General features: G+C 51.1%; 1 protein-coding gene across 1 annotated transcript in view; it reads right to left on the reverse strand.

Moving 5' to 3' along the window:
- LOC132815259 (dynein regulatory complex protein 11-like) overlaps positions 1–25,474 on the reverse strand; it is a 52,791-nt gene that overhangs the window by 21,831 nt on the left and 5,486 nt on the right. Inside the window, exons 2-6 of the mRNA XM_060824073.1 lie at positions 18,986–19,081; positions 15,683–15,738; positions 9,986–10,068; positions 6,668–6,775; positions 3,361–3,560 (exon numbers count right to left, since the gene is read on the reverse strand). Coding sequence (XP_060680056.1) covers positions 3,361–3,560; positions 6,668–6,775; positions 9,986–10,068; positions 15,683–15,738; positions 18,986–19,081 — 543 coding nt within the window. The remainder of the gene's footprint in view (positions 1–3,360; positions 3,561–6,667; positions 6,776–9,985; positions 10,069–15,682; positions 15,739–18,985; positions 19,082–25,474) is intronic.

Raw genomic sequence — 25,474 nt, forward strand, 5'->3', positions numbered from 1 at the left:
TGAACCTACGTTCGCTTCCTTTTGCATGAAGATCAAAGAGAAGTATTTATTTAACATCCTTCCAATATCCTACGGCTTCACACATAGGCTGCCCCCCTTGGTCCCTAATGGGCCCTACCCTTTCCCTGCTTAACTGCTTCCCTTTAATGTAATTTATAAATTATTTATAAAATATGTTAGGATTGTCCCTAATCCTGTTCACAATGTCCTTTCTCATGCCACCTTTTTGCTCTTCTAATTGCTTTCTCAAAGTCCCTCCTACATTTCTTGTATTCCTCAAGGGCCACAGCTGAATTGTTCCATCTGAACTTGTTAAAATTTCTTCTCTTCTTCCTCATCCAGTCCTGAATTGTCCTGGATATCCAAGATTCTCTGAACGTATTGCTGCTACATTTCCCCCTAAAAGGAAACGTGTTGGACCTGCACTCTCCCCAGCTCATTTTTGAATGCATCCCACCCACCACCACCACCACCTTACCCCCTGCTTGGCCGTAACATTACCCATAAGCAGCTATTCCCTGTCTACGGTGGTCAGATCCTGCTTTATTTTAATAAAGTGTGCCTTTCAAAGCCATCTTTTACCTTGTCCAGAATAAATTTGGCCTGCACCATGTTGTGGTCACTATTGCTAAAATGCTCCCCAACTGCCACATCAAACACTTGTCTGGCTTCTTTCCATAGACCAGATCCAGCACCACACTGTCCCTGGTGGGCCTTCTGCAAAACCCTCCCTTGGATACTCCCCCTCGAAACCCTTCACACTGTGACGATCCCTTCCAGCTCAGAGAGCAAACCTACACCCAAAATCTCAACCTGAGCTACAAATCTTCTCAAAACTCACTATGACTATCCCAACTTACTTTGGGGAAAGTTGAGATCCCCGAGTATACAGTAATGATCAGACTATTGCTCTAATGTGAACTGTCTACAGAGGAGAGTTACAACAATGATCCCAGGGATGGTTGAGAACTCTGGACCTGCACTCGAAGGTGTTTAGAAAGAAGAGGGGGATCTGATTGAACCTGAGAGAATACAGAGAGGCCTGGATAGAGGGGAGGTGGGGAAGATGTCCCCACCAGCAGGAGAGACTAGGACCGAGGGCACAGTCTGAGGGAGAAGAGACAACTCTTCAGAACTGAGATGTAGAGGAAGTTCTTCAGTCAGAGGGTGGGGAATCTGTGTGCTGCAGGAGAATTGTGGAGGATAAGTCGTTGAGTATATTTAAGACAGAGATTGGCTATTGATTAGTAAGGGGAACAAGGCTTAAAGGGAGAAGGCAGGAAAATGGGATTCCGAAACAGATCAGCCATGTTTGGAAGGTGGAGCGGGCTCGATGGGCCGAACAGCTTCATCCAGCTCCTATGTCTCATGGTCTTATGGCCAGAGACACAGAGCCCTGAGATTCACCCAGATACAAGGGGCAGAGAGGGGTTCTTAGAGGGGCAAAGAGGGCAGAGAGGGTTTCTGAGAGGGGCTCTGAGAGGGGCAGAAAGGGGCAGAGAGGGGCAGAGGGGGGTTCTGAGAGGGGTTCTGAGAGAGGTGGAGAACATACATGAGGAACTAAGAGGAAGTTACCTGGGGTGAGAGAGAGAGAGAGAGAGAGAGAATGACAGAGACTGAGAGACAGAAAATGATGTCAGGGAGTGAGCCAGAGAGAGAAATAGGATTTAGGTTCAGATATTTATTCACACATGTACTCGAGTCTAGGGGTTCAGTGAAAAGTGTACAAAGTTGCTGTTCTCTAGTTCCATCTCAGTTTATAAAAGACAGGTTTAAAAACAGAAACAGAAATGAAAGAAACAGCCAGAAGGAATGGAAATGTTCAGATCTCACTGCTGCCAGAAAAACAAACCCACAACCTCCATCCCTCAGTCTGTGGTCACTCTGACATCCCGGCTCCCCACACACAGCCAGAACACCCCACCTCCTGGTCAGGTACCCAGACCCCGCCACTGTCTGGAGCTGACCGACAGAGACAGAGAGGGAGAGGGACAGAGAGAGAAAGGGAGAGATAAGAGAGAGGGATAGAGAGGGAGAGGGAGAGACAGAAAGAGAGGGGGAGAAAGGGAGAGAAAAAGGGAGAGGGAGACAGAGAGAGAGGTGAGCGAGAGAGAGAGAGAGTGAGAGGGGCAGACGGAGAGAGAGAGAGAGACAGAGACAGAGGGGGAGAGAAAGAGGGAGAGGGACAGAGAGAGATAGAGAGAGAGAGAGACAGAGAGAGAGAGACAGAAGGAGATAGAGTGACATGCAGAGACAGAGAGACATAGAGTCAGAGAGACAGAGTAAGGGAGAGAGAGAGAGAGACAGAGAGAGGGGGAGAGAGAGAGCGTGATGGAGATGGAGAGCTGGGGAATGTGCCAGTACTGGGACCGGACCGGACGGGAGAGCCACCATGTGGTTGGAAAGCAGAAGGCTCCTCTACTCTGAAATACACGATCGTTCACTCAACAATGTCCCCACCGCCCTTCAGTCAGCACACAGTCAGAGAGTCCGAGAGCAAACAGTGAAGGGCTTTTGCCCGAAACGTCGCTTTTCCTGCTCCTCGGATGCTGCCTGAGCTGCTGTGCTCTTCCAGCACTGATCCAGAATCTGGTTTCCAGCATCTGCAGTCACTGTTTTACCACAGTGTTAGTGTCTTTCTCCGGAACAGTGCCTGGCCCAATCCAGCCCAGACCAGCCCAGTCCAGCCCATCCAAGCCCATCCCAGTCCAGCCTGGCCCAGTCCAGCCCAGTCCAGCCCATCCCAGTCCAGCCTGGCCCAGTCCAGCCCAGCCCAGCCCAGCCCAGCCCAGCCAAATCCAGTCCAGTCCAGTCCAGACCAGTCCAGCAGTTGTGATTCCTGGGCTCAACAGTGCCCCCATCCTCCCCCATGGCCCCACACCCTGTCATTCCTCCCTGATTTTCCTCTCACGTCTATCCTCACTCAGTCCCTTCAGCCCATCTCCCAGCTCCTAGCATCACTCTGAAACTCTCTCCCTGAACCCTGAACAGGAACAATAGCCATAGAGCTGGGTGTTTTTGGATAGCTCTGTCAAAGATGGGTTGAATGGCCTCCTCTTACATTCAGGGAGTCATGCAGCACAGAAGAGGCCATTTGGCCCATCAGGTTTACACTGATCTACTAACACTATCCCACTTTTCAGTGTCATTGCCTTAAACATTTGACATTTCAAATCCTTATCACAAACTTTATTCAGCCCCCACAGATCCCAGTCCCTTCCCCCTGCCAGACCCCCCACCCCAGCCCCCTCAGAACACTCCCAGTTCCCAGATACCCGACAAATCGCCCTCCCAGCACCCCCAGCTCCGCCCCCCCCACCCTCACAGACCCCCTCCAGCCCCCCCGGCGAGTGGCCCTACCTTTAAGACCATGTGAAGCATCATTTGCAGACCTGCTTTTCCTGGGTATTTTCCAGCGATGTTCTTCGCTGTTAAATCAAACAGCGTGGCACAGGACTCCGTGCAGATACTGTGCACCAACATCTTCTTGCCCACTCCATGGGGACCAGCCAGAAGGATGGACTTCACCAGGGGCGCTTTCTCATGGAGCGGCTGGGAGCCTACAGAGAGCAGAGCGAGAAAGCAGCGGATCTCTATTGGCCAGGGAGAGAGCCAGCCAAGCCCCACCCCACCCCCTGTGGTTGCCAAAGCCCAGTCGTGGGGCGGGGTGGGGGAGGGGGTCCCCACAGTTTGCTCACTGACACTGATGCTGTTGCAAGTACAAATGAGCGAGTTGGCATCCACACTGAGCCAGCTGGGTGGCCGGGTGCGGGTCGAGATGGAGTTCACACACCAAGGGATCATGGACCCCAATCCTGAACAGTGTGGTACTACACCTTACCAAGGTCACCATTTTTAAAAACGCAAACCAAGCATTAGGTTTCATTTAGAGTCAGAGAGTCACAGAGACTTACAGCACAGAAACAGACCCTTCAGCCCAACCCGTCCATGCCGACCAGATATCCCAACCCAATCTCGTCCCACTGCCAGCACCCGCCCCATATCCCACCAAACCCTTCCTATCCATATACCCATCCAGATGCCTCTTAAATGTTGTAATTGTACCAGCCTCCACCACATCCTCTGGCAGCTCATTCCATACACGTACCACCCTCTGTATGAAAAAGTTGCCCCTTAGGTCCCTTTTATATCTTTCCCCTCTCACCCTAAACCTATGCCCTCTAGTTCTGGACTCCCCGACCCCAGGGAAAAGACTTTGTCTATTTACCCTATCCATGCCCCTCATAATTTTGTAAACCTCTATAAGGTCACCCCTCAGCCTCCGACGCTCCAGGGAAAACAGCCCCAGCCCGTTCAGCCTCTCCCTGTAGCTCAGATCCTCCAACCCTGGCAACATCCTTGTAAATCTTTTCTGAACCCTTTCAAGTTTCACAACAGCCTTCTGATAAGAGGGAGACCAGAATTGCACACAATATTCCAACAGTGGCCTAACCAATGTCCTGTACAGCCGCAACATGACCCTCCCAACTCCTGTACTCAATGCTCTGACCAACAAAGGAAAGCATACCAAACACCTCCTTCACTATCCTATCTACCTACAACTCCACTTTCAAGGAGCTATGAACCTACACTCCAAGGTCTCTCTGTTCAGTAACACTTCCCAAGACCTTACCATTAAGTGTATAAGTCCTGCCCTGATTTGCCTTCCCAAAATGCAGCTCCTCACATTTATCTGAATTAAACTCCATCTGCCACTTTCTAGAGGGACAGCATCATAAAGTAGATAAGATCTGCTCAACGCCTACCCACCCTTGGTTGGAGCACGTTTTGAAGTACTCTTTGTAAATCTGGTCACCATATTTAAACAGTATAGAAAGAAGATTCATAAGAATGATACCAGAAAAATGTGGAAGTAAATATCAGGAAAGGATTGGCAGACTGGGCCCCATCTCTCTTAGAAAGAGTCAAATGGTGGCCTTTAGAAACGGTTTTGACTGAGTGATCACAGTGAGCGTGGAGCTGGTTGGAAGGGGTTCTCTTCGGTTCTATTTCTGTGACATTGTGGGTGCTCAGAAAGTACATTGTTGATAATACAATGACTGAGCGAGATACATTAATTCATAAATTTAGAACATCATTGGCTGATGTGAAAGTTGACAAGGCACTGGGACTGGGTGAGATACATCCCAGAATTCTGAAGAAAGTGAGGATACGAATTATGGGAACACTGGTCACAATCTTTCAGTCTTCCCCAGACTCAGGGGAGCTGCCAGAGCATTGGAGAATTGTTTAAGATAATCCCAACAATTACAGGCCAGTCAGTTTACCATCAGGGGTGGGGAAGCTTCTAGAAACAATTATTCAGAATTGAGTCCGTAATCACATGGAGAAAGGTGGGAAAATCAGGAGGAGTCAGCTTAGATTTCTAAAGGGGATGTTGTGTTTAACTAACGGACAGGAGTTTGTCGCAATAATTGCGTGAAGAGTTCCAGTAACATTGTGTCTCAAGGCAGTTGATGACCATCAGATGAGCCACCCAGGAGATTCTGTGTCACTGGTCCTGGGATCTGTGGTGTTGGTGATGAACCTGATCCTAGAGCCTGATCTCTGGCCACACCCTGGACATGTGTTCCCAGGAGGTGGAGTAACCTTTGGCCTCAGTATTGCTAGTGTCCCAGGGAATTAACGCAAGCCTGGAGGCCTTCTCCTGCAATGGGTATTCGAGGGAAGGCGGATGAGGTAAGGGTATGGATTGGTACAGGGAAATGGTGTGAAAGGAGCAGGATGGTAACTCAATGTTCCAGGGAATAGCATCTTAAGACAGGACAGGGGAGGGTGCCAGAGGGGAAGTGCTGTTAATCCACGAGTCAGCTATGATGGTAAGGAGGGAGGATATCTTGGAAGAGTCTTCAAATGAGGCTTTGAGAGTAGAATTTAGGAATAAAAAAGGAGCAGCCATATTGCTTGGAATGTATGATAGTCCCTTGAATAGTTAGCGGGCAATGGAGGAACAGATCTGTAGGCAATTCATGGAGGTATGTAAAAACACCCTGAGGGTGATTATATCAGGGGTTCAGCCGGAGGGTATGGGCAGGGAGAATCCAAGATGGTCAACAAGATCTCATGGGGAAGGAAAGAGCGTTTTCTCTTGTCCTGAGCATTTGGAAGTTGTCCCCTTGTTATCTACCCTCAGCACTGACCCCCAACCCTTCAGCACTGACCCCATCCCCTCAGTACTGACCCCACCCTCTCAGCACTGACCCCGACCCTTTGGCACTGACCTCTAACCCCTGGGCACTGATGCCCACCCCCTCGGCACTGACCCTGACCCCTCAGCACTGACATCTGACCCCTCGGCACTGCCTCCACTCCCTCGGCACTGACGCCCCCCCAACGCTCAGCACTGACCCCGACCCTTTGGCACTGACCTCTAGTCCCTTGGCACTGACCCTGACCCCTTGGCACTGACCCACGTCTCAGGGCTAATTGGTCAACACTAACCCTCAATACTGACCTCTCACCCAGACCTGACCCTTCAGCACTGACCCCTCACCTCAGGTTGACCCTTCTGTAGCCTGTTGCCCACAGCTGATGTTGTGTGTGAGGGAGACTCTGAGTGGGTTATCTCTGCCCTTTTAGCTGTTCCCTCTGGTCTGGAGTTGCCCAGAGGGTGTGAGCTGGGTGAAGGTGTAACCCAATCACTTACCTAAGGGCAGGATGGCGTACATGGTGACGATCTGGCGGATATCATACAGTGATGGCATTGGGTTGATGTTAGCACCGAGCAGGGTGCTCCCTAAGTAACTGAAATCTCCTGTGGAAACATGATCCAGTCAGTAAGTCAGGCAGTGGTCAGAGAAGAGGGTGAGAATGGGCTGGAGGAAGAGTCAGAGCAGGAGAATTCAGGGAAACAGCGCAGGCTGGTAAATGATCCCACAGCCAATGGATCAGATCTAAGCTCCGCAGTATTACCCCACCCAGTTATGTATCTACGGAAGCTCCACAAACATCCCCATCCTGATGGAAGAGCCCAGCCCATCAGTGTGAAAGGTAAGGCTGAAGCTTTCACAGTAATCTTCAGCCAGGAGTACCGAGTGGAAGATCCATCTCAGCCTCCTGCAGTGGTCCCCAGCATCACAGCTTCAGCCAATTCCATTCACTCCACGTGATAGCAACACAGAGGTCACAAGAGCGGGTCAGAGGCTGGGAATCCTGCAGCGAGTAACTACCCTCCTGACCCCCCAAAGCCTGTCCCACCATCTACAAGGCCCAACTCAGGAGGGTGAGGGAATATTCCCCACTGGCCTGGATGGGGGCAGCCCCAACAACACTCAAGAAGCCTGACCCCATCCAGGACAAAGCAGCCCCCACTTGATTGGCACCAGATCCACAAACACCCCCTCCCACCCCATCCCCCCGACACTCAGTAACAGCAGTGTGTACTATCCCCTCCCTCCCGCCGATGCTCAGTAACAGCAGTGTGTACCATCCCCTCCCTCCCCCACCGACACTCAGTAACAGCAGTGTGTACCATCCCCTCCCTCCCCCCCACTCACACTCAGTAACAGCAGTGTGTACCATCCCCTCCCTCCCTCCACCCACACTCAGTAACAGCAGTGTGTACCGTCCCCTCCCTCCCCCACCGACACTCAGTAACAGCAGTGTGTACCGTCCCCTCCCTCCCCCACCGGCACTCAGTAACAGCAGTGTGTACCGTCCCCTCCCTCCCCCCACCCACACTCAGTAACAGCAGTGTGTACCGTCCCCTCCCTCCCCTCCACCAACACTCAGTAACAGCAGTGTGTACCATCCCCTCCCTCCCCCCCCACCCACACTCAGTAACAGCAGTGTGTACCATCCCCTCCCTCCCCTCCACCAACACTCAGTAACAGCAGTGTGTACCATCCCCTCCCTCCCCTCTACCAACACTCAGTAACAGCAGTGTGTACCATCCCCTCCCTCCCCCCACCGACACTCAGTAACAGCAGTGTGTACCACCCCCTCCCTCCCCCACCCACACTCAGTAACAGCAGTGTGTACCATCCCCTCCCTCCCCCACCCACACTCAGTAACAGCAGTGTGTACCATCCCCTCCCTCCCCCCACCTCCCCCTCAGTAACAGCAGTGTGTACCATCCCCTCCCTCCCCTCCACCAACACTCAGTAACAGCAGTGCGTACCATCCCCTCCCTCCCCCCACCCACACTCAGTAACAGCAGTGCGTACCGTCCCCTCCCTCCCCCACCCACACTCAGTAACAGCAGTGTGTACCGTCCCCTCCCTCCCCCACCCACACTCAGTAACAGCAGTGTGTACCATCCCCTCCCTCCCCCACCCACACTCAGTAACAGCAGTGTGTACCATCCCCTCCCTCCCCCCACCCACACTCAGTAACAGCAGTGTGTACCATCCCCTCCCTCCCCCACCCACACTCAGTAACAGCAGTGTGTACCATCCCCTCCCTCCCCCCACCAACACTCAGTAACAGCAGTGTGTACCATCCCCTCCCTCCCCCCACCCACACTCAGTAACAGCAGTGTGTACCGTCCCCTCCCTCCCCCCACCAACACTCAGTAACAGCAGTGTGTACCGTCCCCTCCCTCCCCCACCGGCACTCAGTAACAGCAGTGTGTACCGTCCCCTCCCTCCCCCCACCGACACTCAGTAACAGCAGTGTGTACTGTCCCCTCCCTCCCCCACCGGCACTCAGTAACAGCAGTGTGTACCATCCCCTCCCTCCCCCCACCCACACTCAGTAACAGCAGTGTGTACCGTCCCCTCCCTCCCCCCACCCACACTCAGTAACAGCAGTGTGTACCACCCCCTCCCTTCCCCCACCTCCCCCTCAGTAACAGCAGTGTGTACCATCCCCTCCCTCCCCCACCCACACTCAGTAACAGCAGTGTGTACCATCCCCTCCCTCCCCCACCCACACTCAGTAACAGCAGTGTGTACCATCCCCTCCCTCCCCCACCCACACTCAGTAACAGCAGTGTGTACCGTCCCCTCCCTCCCCCACCCACACTCAGTAACAGCAGTGTGTACCGTCCCCTCCCTCCCCCACCCACACTCAGTAACAGCAGTGTGTACTCTCTACAAGATACACTGCAGAAATTCACCCAAAGCCCCTCAGGCAGCACCTTCCAAACCCACACCCACTTCCATTTCGAAGGACAAGGGGCAGCAGATCCATGGGAACACCACCCCCTGCAGGTTCCTGAGTGGAAATAGAGTCTCAGATCCTCAGGTCATGCAGCACAGAAACAGACCCTTCGGTCCAACCTGCCCATGCTGACCAGGCTTCCCTGTGTTTGGCCCATTTCCCTCTAAACCTTTTCTAGTCATGTACCTGTTCCCATGTCTTTTAAATGTTGATACTGTATCTGCAACTATAACCTCCCCTGGCAGCTCATTCCACGTACGATCCACCCTTCTGGGTAAAAAGGTTACCCCTGAAGTTCCTTTTAAATCTTTTCCCTCTCACTTTTAACTATTCCCTCCAGTTTTGAATAAAAAAACCTTGTCTATTTACCCTATCCCCGTAATTTTATAAACCTCTATAAGGTCACCCCTCAGCCTCTGACGTTCCAAGGAAAAAGTCCCAGCCATCCGGCCTCTCCTTATAAATCAAACCCTGCAGGCTGGGCAATATATCATCATTCCTTCAGTGTTGCTGGGTCAAAATCCTGAACTTCCTCCCTCAGGAGCTGTGGGTCAACCCACAGCACGTAGACACAGTGATTCGAAAAGGCAGCTCACCCCCACCCTCTCAAGGGGCAACTAGGGATGGGCAGTAAATGGAGAACCCAATCAGCGACACTCACATGCCAGGAATGAAGAATCTTTCCAATCCGGGTTTTACATGAGATCCACACAAACATCCCTGAATACCAGTTAGTGTGTGATCTTTGTGGCTGAAGGTCAAGGGTGAAAGGCAAAGGGTTGAGGTTGAAGCTGAGAAGGACAATGGGGTTGGACAGGAGGGAATGTCAGTCAATGACTAGGACCCAGAGTCAGATACTCACCTAAATAACTGGCCAGGGGAACCTGAGGGGCTGCCTTCAACAATCCCTGTTCAATCAACTCATCGCACAGAGAGTTCAAACTCCTGAAACACAAAGGGAACACTGTCTCATCCTCCAGCACAGCAGGGAAGGAGCTCTCTAGAATCTCAGCACCGGGATTTTTAAAACCATCTCACCCATTATGTACAGTGCGGCACTCCCTCAGCACTGACCCTCCGACAGTGCGGCGCTCCCTCAGCACTGACCCTCCGACAGTGCGGCGCTCCCTCAGCACTGACCCTCCGACAGTGCGGCACTCCCTCAGCACTGACCCTCCGACAGTGCGGCACTCCCTCAGCACTGACCCTCCCACAGTGCGGCACTCCCTCAGCACTGACCCTCCCACAGTGCGGCACTCCCTCAGCACTGACCCTCTGACAGTGCGACACTCCCTCAGCACTGATCCTCTGACAGTGCAGCACTCCCTCAGCACTGACCCTCCGACAGTGCCCACTCCCTCAGCACTGATCCTCCGACAGTGCGGCGCTCCCTCAGCACTGACCCTCCGACAGTGCGGCACTCCCTCAGCACTGACCCTCCGACAGTGCAACACTCCCTCAGCACTGACCCTCTGACAGTGCAGCACTCCCTCAGCACTGACCCTCCAACAGTGCGACACTCCCTCAGCACTGACCCTCCGACAGTGCAGCACTCCCTCAGCACTGACTCTCCGACAGTGCCCACTCCCTCAGCACTGACCCTCCGACAGTGCCCACTCCCTCAGCACTGACCCTCCGACAGTGTCCACTCCCTCAGCACTGACCCTCCGACAGTGCCCACTCCCTCAGCACTGACCCTCCGACAGTGTCCACTCCCTCAGCATATGTTCATTTAAGCGGGCATTGGATAGGCATTTGGAAGTTACTGGGCTAGTATAGGTTAGGTAGGACTCGGTCGGCGCAACATCGAGGGCCGAAGGGCCTGTACTGCGCTGTATCCTTCTATGTCCATCCATTATGAAGGGTACTGGGAGACAATGAGACGCCCTGTTGTGATCATTCCCACGATATTTTGTGAACATTCACAGAAAGTTAAAGTGAGTTCACTTTTTACTGTGAACTGTGAGCTGTTTCCCAGCATACTCCCAGACAGGGTCAGATCTCTGAACGGTTTAAGCAGCAGGTGAAGCGGGTTATTCTGTCACATGACTGTGCAATGGTCATGTTCCCCACTAACAGCAGGCTGCTGTCAGGCAACAACACTAACAAATCATGTGTTCAGTGCGGTTCCGATCCAGCGTGATGTCAATCCCTCAGGTGCTGCTCCCAAAGACTGGCTGATCACATCAAATCTATGTCCCTCCTGTCTTTCCCCAACCTGCTGGGGTTTACAAAGCACACAACACAGTGTCCCAGTGTTCGATCGGATTCTGTCAGTGGACAGCATTTACTGAATAATCCTGAGGGTGTAAAGGCTGACACTGCCCTTGATGTTCGGATTGTCAGTCTGGTTCACAGTCTGGTGCATGTCCATGTTCTGGAGGTGGCAGATACTGACAGGGGCTGCTCCATGCAGATAGGAAGAACGTGCATCTGCATTGTTCTGTCACAACCCACCAACATCGTTCAGAGTGATTCTCTGGGTCAATGCTTAGAGCTATGATTTGACCAATCAGAGTCAATCTGCCGTAAAATTAAATCCCAGGTTGTTTTCCCCCTCCAACTCTATTTTGATTTAGTCCCTGCCCTCCCCTTCACTGTTTGTTCACACAGCGTTGCCCTTTGTGAAGGGCACTGCTTGTCACTGGCCACTCGGGTGTTTCCTATCTTCCTGGTGGTGGGAATTAAATAAAAAATTTGTGCACTTTGAAAAAAAAATACATCCCAGGTTGTTAGTTAAGTGTGAGTAATTATTAACTGCTGCATTCCCCATGGCAACACATTGACCAAACAAAGTCCACTTGCCGGGTGATGTTTAGCATCCCTGCAGTGCAGAATAAGACCATGGCCCAGTAGTAGGTATTATTGCTGAACTATTAGTCTGTAGATCCAGGGAATGTTCTGGGGACCTGGGTTTGAATCCTGTCACAATAAATGGTGGAATTTGAATTCAATAAAAAAACATCTGGAATTAACTGATGATTGTGAAAAGTTTGTCAGAAACAGCCATCTTGTTCATCAACTGGACTCCAGCACAACCTGTAACCTCATGGCCCAGCATATTCCCCCATTCACCCACTACCATCAAGTCAGGGGATTAACCCTGGTTCAATGGAGAGTGCAGAAGGGCATGCCAAGAGCAGCACCAGGCAGACTAAAAAATGAGGTGTCAACCTGGTGAAGACACCAAATAGGACGACTTGCCAAACGGCATAAACAGCAAGTGACAGACAGAGCTAAACGATCCCACAACCAAAAGATCAGATCTAAGCTCTGCAGTCCTTCCACATCCAGTCGTGAATGGTGGTGGATAATTCAACAACTCAATGGAGGAGAAGACTCTACAAATATCCCCATCCTCAATGATGGAGGAGCCCAGCACATCAGTGCAAAAGATAAGGCTGAAACATTTGCAGTAACTTTCAGTCGGAAATGCCAAGTGGATGATCCATCTCAGGGTCCTTCAGTGGTCCCTCGCATCACAGATACAGTCTCCAGACAATTCAATTTATTCCACGTGATATCAAGGAATGGTTGGAGGCACTGGATATTGCAAAAGCAATAGGCCCTGATAACATTCCCACAATAGTACTGAAGACGTGTGCTTCACAACTTGCTGCTCCCCTAGCCAAGCTGTTTCAGTCCAGTTACAACACTGGTAACTATCCAACAATGTGGGAAATTGCCCAGGTATGTCCTGTACACAAAACGCAGGACAAATCCAACCTGGCCAATTACTGCCCAGTCTCCTCTCCATCCTCAGTAACGTGATGGAAGGGGTCAGTAACAGGGCTATCAAGCAGCACTCGCTCAGCAACAACCTGCTCAGTGACATCCAGTTTGGGTTTCACCAGAGGTCACTCAGCTCCTGATCTCATTCCAGCCTTGGGTCAAACATGGACAGGAGACCTGAAACCCAGAGAGGAGGGGAGAGGGACAGCCCTTTGATATCAAGGCTTCATTTGACCGAGTGTGACATCAAGGAGCCCCGAGCAAAACTGGAATCAGTGGGTATCAGGGGGCACACTCTCCACTGGTTAGAGTCAGACCTGGCACACAGGAAGATGGTTGGTGTTGTTGGAGGTCAGTCATCTCAGTTCCAGGACACCTCTGCAGGAGTCCCTCAGGGGGAGTGTCCCAGGCCCAACCACCTTCAGCTGCTTCATCAATGACCTTCCCTCCATCAGAAGGTCAGAAATGGGAATGTTCGCCGATGATTCAGCACCATTCACAACTCCTCAGACACTGAAACAGTCCGTGTTCAAATGCAGCAAGTTCTGGACAATATCCAGGCTTGGGCTGACACGTGACAAGTAACATTCCCCACACACAACTGCCAGATAATGGCCATCACCAATAAGAGACAATCTAACCATTGCCCCTTCACATTGAATAGTGTTAGTATCACTGAATCCCTCACTATCAACATCCTGGGGGTTATCATTGACCAGAAACACACTTGGACTCACCACATAAACACAGCGGCTACAAGAACAGGTCAGAGGCTGGGAATCCTGCAGCGAGTAACTCCCCTCCTGACTCCCCAAAGCCTGCCCACCATCCACAAGGCACTAGTCAGGAGGGTGTGGGAATATTCCCCACTTCCCTGGATGGGGGCAGCTCCAACAACACTCATTAAGCTCAACACCATCCAGGACAAAGCAGCCGCTTGATTGGCACCACATCCACAAACATCCCCTCCCTCCCCCCCACCCACACTCAGTAACAGCAGTGTGTACCGTCCCCTCCCTCCCCCACCGACACTCAGCAACAGCAGTGTGTACCATCCCCTCCCTCCCCCCCACTCACACTCAGTAACAGCAGTGTGTACCATCCCCTCCCTCCCCCCACCCACACTCAGTAGCAGCAGTGTGTACCGTCCCCTCCCTCCCCCACCCACACTCAGTAACAGCAGTGTGTACCATCCCCTCCCTCCCCCACCGACGCTCAGTAACAGCAGTGTGTACCATCCCCTCCCTCCCCCACCCACACTCAGTAACAGCAGTGTGTACCATCCCCTCCCTTCCCCACCGACACTCAGTAACAGCAGTGTGTACCGTCCACTCCCTCCCCCACCGACCCTCAGTAACAGCAGTGTGTACCATCCCCTCCCTCCCCCCACCGACACTCAGTAACAGCAGTGTGTACCCTCCCCTCCCTCCCCCACCCACACTCAGTAACAGCAGTGTGTACCATCCCCTCCCTCCCCCACCCACACTCAGTAACAGCAGTGTGTACCATCTACAAGATGCACTGCAGGAATTCACCAAAGACCCTCAGACAGCACCTTCCAAACCCACACCCACTTCCATCTAAAGGGACAAGGGCAGGAGATACATGGGAACACCGCCCCCTGCAGGTTCCCCTCCAAGCCCCTCACCATCCTGACTGGGAAATATATCACCGTTCCTTCAGTGTCACTGGGTCAGAATCCTGGAATTCCCTCTCTAAGTGCATTGTGGGTCTACCCACAGCCCATGGACTGCAGCGGGTCAGGAAGGCAGCACACCCCCACCTTCTCAAGGGGCAACTAGGGACGGGGGCAGTAAATACTGGGGCCAGTCAGTGATGCCCATCTCCCACAAAATGAATAAATAAATGAAAAGCTTGGCCTATCAACTCTGCAATGACCCTCCCCAGGACATTCCACTCTGACCCTCACCCTGTACCTGTACTCCCACATTTCTCACAGCCAATCCACCCTCACCCTAACCTTGTAATCCCACTTTTCCCACGGCTAATCCACCTAACCTGCACATTTTAGGAACCCAGAGCACCCGGAGGAAACCCACGCAGACACGTGGAGAATGTGTAAACTCCACACGGACAGTCGCCCGAGGCTGGATTTGAACCTTGGTCCCTGGCGCCGTGCTAAACTCTGAGCCACAATCCGCCCTCTCCCCCCACACAATATAAATATTGGTTTTCTCCTTGAAGTGGTATTCTTGTGAATTGTCCTGATGAGAGTGAGATGAAATGATTTATCAAATTGTGTGTTTTTTTTTCAACAATACTCACGTCCAGATTAACGATCATGTGAATGGAAGCTGCAGCAGTTGCAGGGATAGGATTTAATCCCAGGCCCTGAGGCATCGCGTGTATCTCAGTGACGTCCCCATTTCCCCAGAGAGGGCATGGCTTGGATGCTGACTGGTGTGATGGTCAGGGGTGAGGCTGGGGGAATGGTCCTGTCACTGCTCTGTCCCCCTCCCATCCCCATCCCCATGCAGCACAGATCCAAATCCCACAGAGGCAGATGGAGACATCTGATTTCCAACAAAGTCTGGAGTGCAGAGAGAGCTCCTCTGATGGTGACCAGGAAAGTCCTGCCAATTCATTCACTCATCTCCTCCTATCCATCCCCAACCTGGGTCTACACGTGACTCCAGACCCACAGCATGGAGCGTCAGTCCTGAAGTCCTGATGCCAGGGGAGCCAGGGTCTGTGACTGTGAACCGTGTTCCTCTTGGGAATGGAGTCGGGAGAGAGCAATCACACTAAAACCCCAGGGTCAGAGTGAACTGCTGCAGATGGCGGGATGGCCTTTGAGGTTTGTTACCTGTTGGCTGTAAAGTCTTTCTCCTTCTTCTTCGATCCTTTCTCTTTACCTTTGGCCTAAAGAGAGACAACACAGCCCCGTGTCAGCGTTCACTCCGACTGTATCAGGAACCTGTACCTGACAACACAGCCCCGTGTCAGCGTTCACTCCGACTGTATCAGGAACCTGTACCTGACAACACAGCCCCGTGTCAGCGTTCACTCCGACTGTATCAGGAACCTGTACCTGACAACACAGCCCCGTGTCAGCGTTCACTCCGACTGTATCAGGGACCTGTACCTGACAACACAGCCCCGTGTCAGCGTTCACTCCGACTGTATCAGGGACCTGTACCTGACAACACAGCCCCGTGTCAGCGTTCACTCCGACTGTATCAGGGACCTGTACCCGACAACACAGCCCCGTGTCAGCGTTCACTCCGACTGTATCAGGGACCTGTACCCGACAACACAGCCCCGTGTCAGTGTTCACTCCGACTGTATCAGGAACCTGTACCTGACAACACAGCCCCGTGTCAGCGTTCACTCCGACTGTATCAGGGACCTGTACCCGACAACACAGCCCCGTGTCAGTGTTCACTCCGACTGTATCAGGAACCTGTACCTGACAACACAGCCCCGTGTCAGCGTTCACTCCGACTGTATCAGGGACCTGTACCTGACAACACAGCCCCGTGTCAGCGTTCACTCCGACTGTATCAGGGACCTGTACCTGACAACACAGCCCCGTGTCAGTGTTCACTCCGACTGTATCAGGGACCTGTACCCGACAACACAGCCCCGTGTCAGCGTTCACTCCGACTGTATCAGGGACCTGTACCCGACAACACAGCCCCGTGTCAGCGTTCACTCCGACTGTATCAGGAACCTGTACCTGACAACACAGCCCCGTGTCAACGTTCACTCCGACTGTATCAGGGACCTGTACCCGACAACACAGCCCCGTGTCAGTGTTCACTCCGACTGTATCAGGAACCTGTACCTGACAACACAGCCCCGTGTCAGCGTTCACTCCGACTGTATCAGGGACCTGTACCCGACAACACAGCCCCGTGTCAGTGTTCACTCCGACTGTATCAGGAACCTGTACCTGACAACACAGCCCCGTGTCAGCGTTCACTCCGACTGTATCAGGAACCTGTACCTGACAACACAGCCCCGTGTCAGCGTTCACTCCGACTGTATCAGGAACCTGTACCCGACAACACAGCCCCGTGTCAGTGTTCACTCCGACTGTATCAGGAACCTGTACCTGACAACACAGCCCCGTGTCAGCGTTCACTCCGACTGTATCAGGGACCTGTACCTGACAACACAGCCCCGTGTCAGCGTTCACTCCGACTGTATCAGGGACCTGTACCTGACAACACAGCCCCGTGTCAGTGTTCACTCCGACTGTATCAGGGACCTGTACCCGACAACACAGCCCCGTGTCAGCGTTCACTCCGACTGTATCAGGGACCTGTACCCGACAACACAGCCCCGTGTCAGCGTTCACTCCGACTGTATCAGGAACCTGTACCTGACAACACAGCCCCGTGTCAACGTTCACTCCGACTGTATCAGGGACCTGTACCCGACAACACAGCCCCGTGTCAGTGTTCACTCCGACTGTATCAGGAACCTGTACCTGACAACACAGCCCCGTGTCAGCGTTCACTCCGACTGTATCAGGGACCTGTACCCGACAACACAGCCCCGTGTCAGTGTTCACTCCGACTGTATCAGGAACCTGTACCTGACAACACAGCCCCGTGTCAGCGTTCACTCCGACTGTATCAGGAACCTGTACCTGACAACACAGCCCCGTGTCAGCGTTCACTCCGACTGTATCAGGAACCTGTACCCGACAACACAGCCCCGTGTCAGCGTTCACTCCGACTGTATCAGGAACCTGTACCTGACAACACAGCCCCGTGTCAGCGTTCACTCCGACTGTATCAGGGACCTGTACCTGACAACACAGCCCCGTGTCAGCGTTCACTCCGACTGTATCAGGAACCTGTACCTGATAACACAGCCCCGTGTCAGCGTTCACTCCGACTGTATCAGGGACCTGTACCTGACAACACAGCCCCGTGTCAGCGTTCACTCTGATTGTATCAGGAACCTGTACCTGACAACACTAAGGTGCTCATGGTGAATGGGAACAAACCAACCCCACTTTGGCTGGCCCTGGGGATTTGGGGCTGGGTGTGTTTGCAGAGTGTGACGTGGGAGCAGAGATCTGCTCTATGATACAGACCCCTCCCCACCACACCACCAATTCAATTCATTCCATTCTGCAGTCAGTAACTCCCCTCCTGACTCCCAAAGACTGTCCATCATCTACAAGGCAGGAGGGTGAGGGAATATTCCCCACTTCCCTGGATGGAGGCAGCTCCAACAACACTCAAGAAGCTCAACACCATCCAGGACACAGCAGCGGCTTGATAGGCACCAGATCCACAAACATCCCCTCCCCAACCCCTCCCCCCAACACTCAGTAACAGCAGTGTGTACCATCCCCTCCCTCCCCCCCCACCGACACTCAGTAACAGCAGTGTGTACATCCCCTCCCTTCCCCCCACCCACACTCAGTAACAGCAGTGTGTACCATCCCCTCCCTCCCCCCACCCACACTCAGTAACAGCAGTGTGTACCATCCCCTCCCTCCCCCCACCCACACTCAGTAACAGCAGTGTGTACCATCCCCTCCCTCCCCCCACCCACACTCAGTAACAGCAGTGTGTACCATCCCCTCCCTCCCCCACCCACGCTCAGTAACAGCAGTGTGTACCATCCCCTCCCTCCCCCCCACCCACACTCAGTAACAGCAGTGTGTACCATCCCCTCCCTCCCCCACCCACACTCAGTAACAGCAGCGTGTACCGTCCCCTCCCTCCCCCCCACCCACACTCAGTAACAGCAGTGTGTACCATCCCCTCCCTCCCCCCCACCCACACTCAGTAACAGCAGTGTGTACCATCCCCTCCCTCCCCCCCACCCACACTCAGTAACAGCAGTGTGTACCATCCCCTCCCTCCCCCCCACCCACGCTCAGTAACAGCAGTGTGTACCATCTACAAGATGCTCTGCAGAAACTCACCAACGATCCTCAGGCAGCACCTTCCAAACCCACACCCACTTCCATTGAGAAGGACAAGGGCAGCAGGTACATGGGAACCCCACCCCCTGCAGGTTCCCCTCCGAGCCCCTCACCATCCTAACTTGGAAATATATCACCGTTCCTTCACTGTCGCTGGGTCGGAATCCGAGCTGACTGGGATAGCTGACAAAGATCTGGACTCTGCTCGGACTGTACCTTTTTGGGTTTGACCTTTGCTTTAGGAGGGTCACTGAAATCCCGCTCAACTGCCATTCGCAAATTCCTCAACTCTTCTCTCATGAGCTCATCCACCTGTCGGGGGGAGAGGGCCGGCGGTTAGTGTCAGTTACCAAAAAACCCATCCCAGCTGATTGTTTATATTTTCAGACAGTGGAATCAACAGAGAAATTACTGCTTTAAACCAAGTGCAAAAAGATGCTTCCTGGAGCACACAGTCAAATGTATAAAATGTTGAATTTTCCTGGACCAGTCAGAGCAGAAACAGACCCCACAGAATCAATGGGTTCGAAACTAAGGGACAACTGCTCAACAACAAAGTTTGATTGGCCCCTGGTCAGGTGACCATGGCTTATGTGGGCCCAGTGCAACAAATCAGCCAACACCTCCCTCCCAGCCAGCATGTGGCGAGTTAGCTGTCTCCCAACGTTCCTGAAAATTCCCAACTGAAGAAGGAATAAAACTCTTTCAAAGACAGTGAAAAGGTGAACTCCCACCCAGTGAATGAAGAATCCCATTGGTGTGCGAAACATTGGCAAAGAACTCAAAGGGATTTGAAGAAACCAAAGAAAACAGTGTACCAGCTCCTCTGCTCCAGAACGGTGCTATGGAACTGTTTCCCTGCATTTTTGGCTTTTTCTAGCCTTAACATGTCTATTTGTGAAGGGGGAATTGAAGAGGGGTAGATTTTTAAGAATAGAGAGCTATAGCTCAAAAATTCATATTTCCTGACTGCCATTGGACGAAGGTAAAGTTGTTCAGAATTTACTAGTTAAGGACCAAAACCTATTCCTGAAGAAGGGCTTATGCCCGAAACGTCGACTCTCCTGTTCCTTGGATGCTGCCTGACCTGCTGCGTTTTTCCAGCAACACATTTTCAGCTCTGATCTCCAGCATCTGCAGTGCTCACTTTCTCCACCAAAACCTATTGACCATTTTCTTTTAATCTGAATCATCCGTCAAGAATACAGGGGACTTTGGACATAAAACCTTGGAGCAAAGTGGGTCAAATAGCTCATCGTGTCTGCTCCAACTTTGGATAGTTTCATTAAATATTTTTCACATTTGTGACAACTCTCGGTACAGTGGGGTTTGATTTCCAACACAGTACCCCTGGGGGGTGGGACCGAGTTTGAGGGCTAGTGGCTGCACAGTTTTCAAACAAAGAATCTGTACAGTTGGGTGTGGAGTTAGTGAGTGACAACAGGAGAAAGGAAAACGCCAATTATTGTACTGTCAAAAATAAAGTGCCATCAGGAACTGCTTTCAAAGTAAGAAGAGATCCCAGTAACCGGAGTAATGGATTGGGAAGTACACTGGGAGCTGAGCTGCTGGCCAGGTAAGATGATAAAAGCCTGAAAGACTAACACAGTATTTGGGTTAAATAGATATTCAGGAAAGATGAGCAAGTGAGATATCAAAATCAGTTCCTATTGAGTTAGCGATAAAACAGGCTGATCATGAGGGAAGAGTAAGGATGGTAGAAATGGGAGAGAAATATGAAGAAAGAGAGTTTTAAAAAGACAGTGGTTGAATTGCAAAGGGAAAGAGAATGGGGTGAATGTTTGGAATGATAGTTAGAGAAGTGAGACTTCAGAAACCTCACAGCTCAACTGTAGAAATGATGTGGAGATGCCGGTGTTGGACTGGGGTGTACAAAGTTAAAAATCTCACAACACCAGGTTATAGTCCAACAGACTTTCGAACAAGACTTCTTCTCTATGCAGGATCTCCAACCAACATTGTACACCAGGTACATTGATGACATTTTCTTCCTCTAGACCCATGGCGAGGAGTCACTGATAAAACTACACAGTGACATAAACAAGTTTCATCCCACCATCAGACTCACCAGGGACTACTCTCGACTATCTGTCTCATTCTCGGACACATGCATCTCCATCAAGGACGGACACCTCAGCACCACACTCTACCGCAAACCCACAGACAACCTCACAATGCTACACTTCTCCAGCTTCCACCCAAAACATATTAAAACAGCCATCCCCTATGGACAAGCCCTACGCATACACCGGATCTGCTCAGAGGAGGAGGAACGTGACGGATACCTGGAAGTACTTAGGGATGCCCTCACAAGAACAGGGTGCGATGCTCAACTCATCGATCACCAGTTCCGACGTGCCACAGCAAGGAACCATAATGACCTCCTCAGGAGACAGACACGTGCTGCAACTGACAGGGTACCCTTCATTGTTCAATACTTCCCAGGGGCTGAAAAACTACGCCATGTTCTTCGTGACCTGAAACACTTCATCAATGAGGATGAGCACCTCACCAAGACCTTCCCCACACCTCCACTACTTGCCTTTAAACAACCGCCAAACCTCAAACAGATCATTGTTCATAGCAAACTGCCCGGCTCTCACTGTTGGACTATAACCTGGTGTTGTGTGATTTTTAACAACTGTAGAAAGTTCAAGATATATTCTAAAGTTAGTGAGGTTTGAGAAGATTTGTAGCTCAGGTTGAGGTTCTGGATATGAGTTTGCTCACTGAGCTAGAAGGTTCATTTTCAGATGTTTCGTCACCATACTAGGTAACATCTTCAGTGAGCCTCCGGATGAAGCCCTGGTGGTGTAGCCCACTTTCAATTTATATGTTTTAGTTTCCTTGGGTTGATGATGTCATTTCCTGTTCTTTTTCTCAGAGAAGTTAAAAACATTGTTCTCCTACCTACAGACAAAGGACGCTTGACAGTCCTTTTAAACCAAACAGGCGACAATGAGAAAGTGAACACACTGTCTGTGGATACCTACACTTGCCAACAGGTGGCAATAGACCCAACTTCACAACTAGAGAACTACATCGCAGCCCGACTCAAAACACTTCAGAAATCGGGAGAAATAAATAGGACTGATTTCCAAAAAATGAAACCAGACGAATCCAACACACTATGCTTCTACACATTACCCAATTTTCACAACCTGGAGCCCCCCTCAGACCCATAGTCTCGCTGCCTGGAACATCAACTTACAGACTGGCCAAGGAGCTACACCAAAGACTAAAACTTAAAATCTGATTGAAGATTTGTAGCTCGGGTGTCCGTTGTTGTGGTTCTGCTCGCCGAGCTGGAAGTTTTTGCTGCAAACGTTTCGTTCCCTGGCTAGGGAACATCATCAGTGCTATTGGAGCCTCGTGTGAAGCGCTGCTTTGATGTTTCTTCCGGTATTTATATTGGTTTGTTCTTGCCGTTTCCGGGTGTCAGTTTCAGCTGTAGTGGTTTGTATATGGTGTCCAGGTCAATGTGTCTGTTGATGGAGTTTGGGGATGAATGCCATGCTTCTAGGAATTCTCTGGCTGTTCTCGGTCTGGCTTGTCCTATGATGGTAGTGTTTTCCCAGTCAAATTCATGTTGCTGGTTGTCTGAGTGTATGGCTACTAGAGATAGCTGGTCGTGTCGTTTTGTGGCTAGCTGATGTTCATGGATGCGGATTGTTAGCTGTCTTCCTGTTTGTCCTATATAGTGTTTTGTGCAGTCCTTGCATGGTATTTTGTAAACTACGTTAGTTTGGCTCGTGCTGGGTATTGGGTCCTTTGTTCTAGTGAGTTGTTGTCTGAGTGTGGAAGTTGGCTTGTGTGCTGTTATGAGTCCTAAGGGTCGCAGTAGTCTGGAGTCTATGCCTAAGAGATAGACCGAGGAACGAGGACATGCCACAACCAAAAGGACTAGCCACTCTACCATACGTCAGGAGCGTCTCAGAACTGACAGCCAGACTACTGCGACCCTTAGGACTCATAACAGCACACAAGCCAACATCCACGCTCAGACAACAACTCACTAGAACAAAGGACCCAATACCCAGCATGAGCCAAACTAACGTAGTTTACAAAATACCATGCAAGGACTGCACTATATAGGACAAACAGGAAGACAGCTAACAATCCGCATCCATGAACATCAGCTAGCCACAAAACGACACGACCAGCTATCTCTAGTAGCCATACACTCAGACAACCAGCAACATGAATTTGACTGGGAAAACACCACTATCATAGGACAAGCCAGACAGAGAACAGCCAGAGAATTCCTAGAAGCATGGCATTCATCCCCAAACTCCATCAACAGACACATTGACCTGGACACCATATACAAACCACTACAGCTGAAACTGACACCCGGAAGCGGCAAGAACATCCATCAACAGACACATCGACCTGGACCCCACATACAAATCACTGCAGCTGAAACTGACACCCGGAAGCGGCAAGAACAAACCACTATAAATACCGGAAGAAACATCAAAGCAGCGCTTCACAGGAGGCTCCAATAGCACTGATGATGTTCCCTAGCCAGGGAACGAAACGTTTGCAGCAAAAACTTCCAGCTCGGCGAACAGAACCACAACAAAGACTAAAACACTGAGTAGGAGACTCACGTAACTCCATCCACACCACCAAGAATTCCTGGAGACCATCAGCAAGGACAGTATTGTCAAGCTAGTGGACCTGTGTCTTCCCACCCACTTCACCTACAACAACAAAACCTACAGACAAACCAACGGAACACCCATGGGATCTCCGATATCAGGGTTCTTAGCAGAGGCAGTAATGCAGAGACCCGAACAAACAGCTCTGCCAACCATCCCACCCAAACTCCGGGTCTGCCATGTGGATGACACCTTTGTCATGTCTAAATGAAACAAATTAAATGAAACCCTGAAGACCACCGACAATCCCCATCCTGGCATAACATTCACCAAAGAGGAGGAATACAACAACAACCTGCCATCTCTAGATGTCACTGTAGAGCGAACAGCCAATGGGGAACTTCAAACCAGCGTCTACTGGAAAACAACACATACTGACCAAATACTGAACTACAGAAGCAATCATCCCAATATCTACAAGCCCTACACATACACCGGATCTGTCCAGATGAGGAGGAACGTGACGGGCACCTGAAAGTACTCAAGGATGCCCTCACAAGAACGGGGTACGATGCTCAACTCATCGACCGTCAGTTCCGACATGCCACAGCAAGGAACCGTAATGACCTCCTCAGGAGACAGACACGTGCTGCAACTGACAGGGTACCCTTCGTTGTTCAGTACTTCCCAGGAGCTGAGGTTGAGCACCTCACCAAGACCTTCCCCACACCTCCATTACTTGCCTTTAAACAACCACCAAACCTCAAACAGATCATTGTTCGTAGCAAACTGCCCGGCTCTCAGGACAACTCCATACAACCCTGTCACGGTAGGCGCTGCAAGACATGTCAGATTGTGGACGTAGATACCACTATTACGTGTGGGAACACCTCCCACCTTGTACATGGCAGGTACTCATGTGACCCAGCCAACGTTGTCTATCTCATACGCTGCAGACAAGGATGCCCGGAGGCATGGTACATTGGGGAAACTGAGCAAAGGCTACAACAACGGATGAATGGGCACCACACAACAATCAACAGACAGGAGGGTTCCCTCCCAGTTGGGGAACACTTCAGTGGTCCAGGACATTCAGCCTCGGACCTTCGGGTGACCATCCTCCAAGGTGGACTTCGGGACAGGCAGCAGAGGAAAGTGGCCGAGCAGAGGCTGATAGCTAAGATCGGTACCCATAGGGAGGGCCTCAACCGGGACCTTGGGTTCATGTCACATTACAGGTGATCACCATTGCACTGCACACACACACACATACACAGACACACACACACACACACACACACACACACACACACATACACAGACACTCCTACACACACACACTCTCACATACACACACATAAATACACACACTCCTACACACACACACACAAGCACGCCTATACACACACATACACACGGACACACACACACATACACACTCACACATACACATGCACTCTTATACACACACACAGACACTTACATTGACACACACTCCTTACAGACATACACACTCCCACACTCACAGACTTAGAACCCTTTACACTCTCTCTCACAGACACTCACATCCCCAATACCAGACACACACACACACACACACGCGCACACACACACGCACATACACGTATATGTTTGTGGGATGAATTTGTACTTGCGGAGTTAAGTTGCATGAATCTAAGTAAGACTCTTAACTCACTTTTTAGGTTAGAATCAATCTAAACATCATGGCATAAACAGAGAACACAGGGGGCTAACACCTTCAACATATTGTCTAGCTATCACCATTGTTACAGTTAACCTGAAAATGTAACTTTTTAAAAAGGGTTTGTGATTTACACATGAAAGAAGTGAAACTGTCATGGTATTCGAACAGATGAAAGACTTAACAAACAATCAAGGTATTTTTCAATGTATAATTTCAGTTACAGCACACTGTAAACATTTGCTATAAATTCTGTCTTACAATCGTGTCCTCCACAAACACCTGATGAAGGGGCAGCGCTCCAAAAGCTAGTGCTTCCAAATAAACCTGTTGGACTATAACCTGGTGGTGTGTGATTTTTAACTCTGTCCACCCCAG

Source organism: Hemiscyllium ocellatum, chromosome 4, assembly GCF_020745735.1.
Source record: "Hemiscyllium ocellatum isolate sHemOce1 chromosome 4, sHemOce1.pat.X.cur, whole genome shotgun sequence".
NCBI lineage: Eukaryota > Metazoa > Chordata > Chondrichthyes > Orectolobiformes > Hemiscylliidae > Hemiscyllium > Hemiscyllium ocellatum.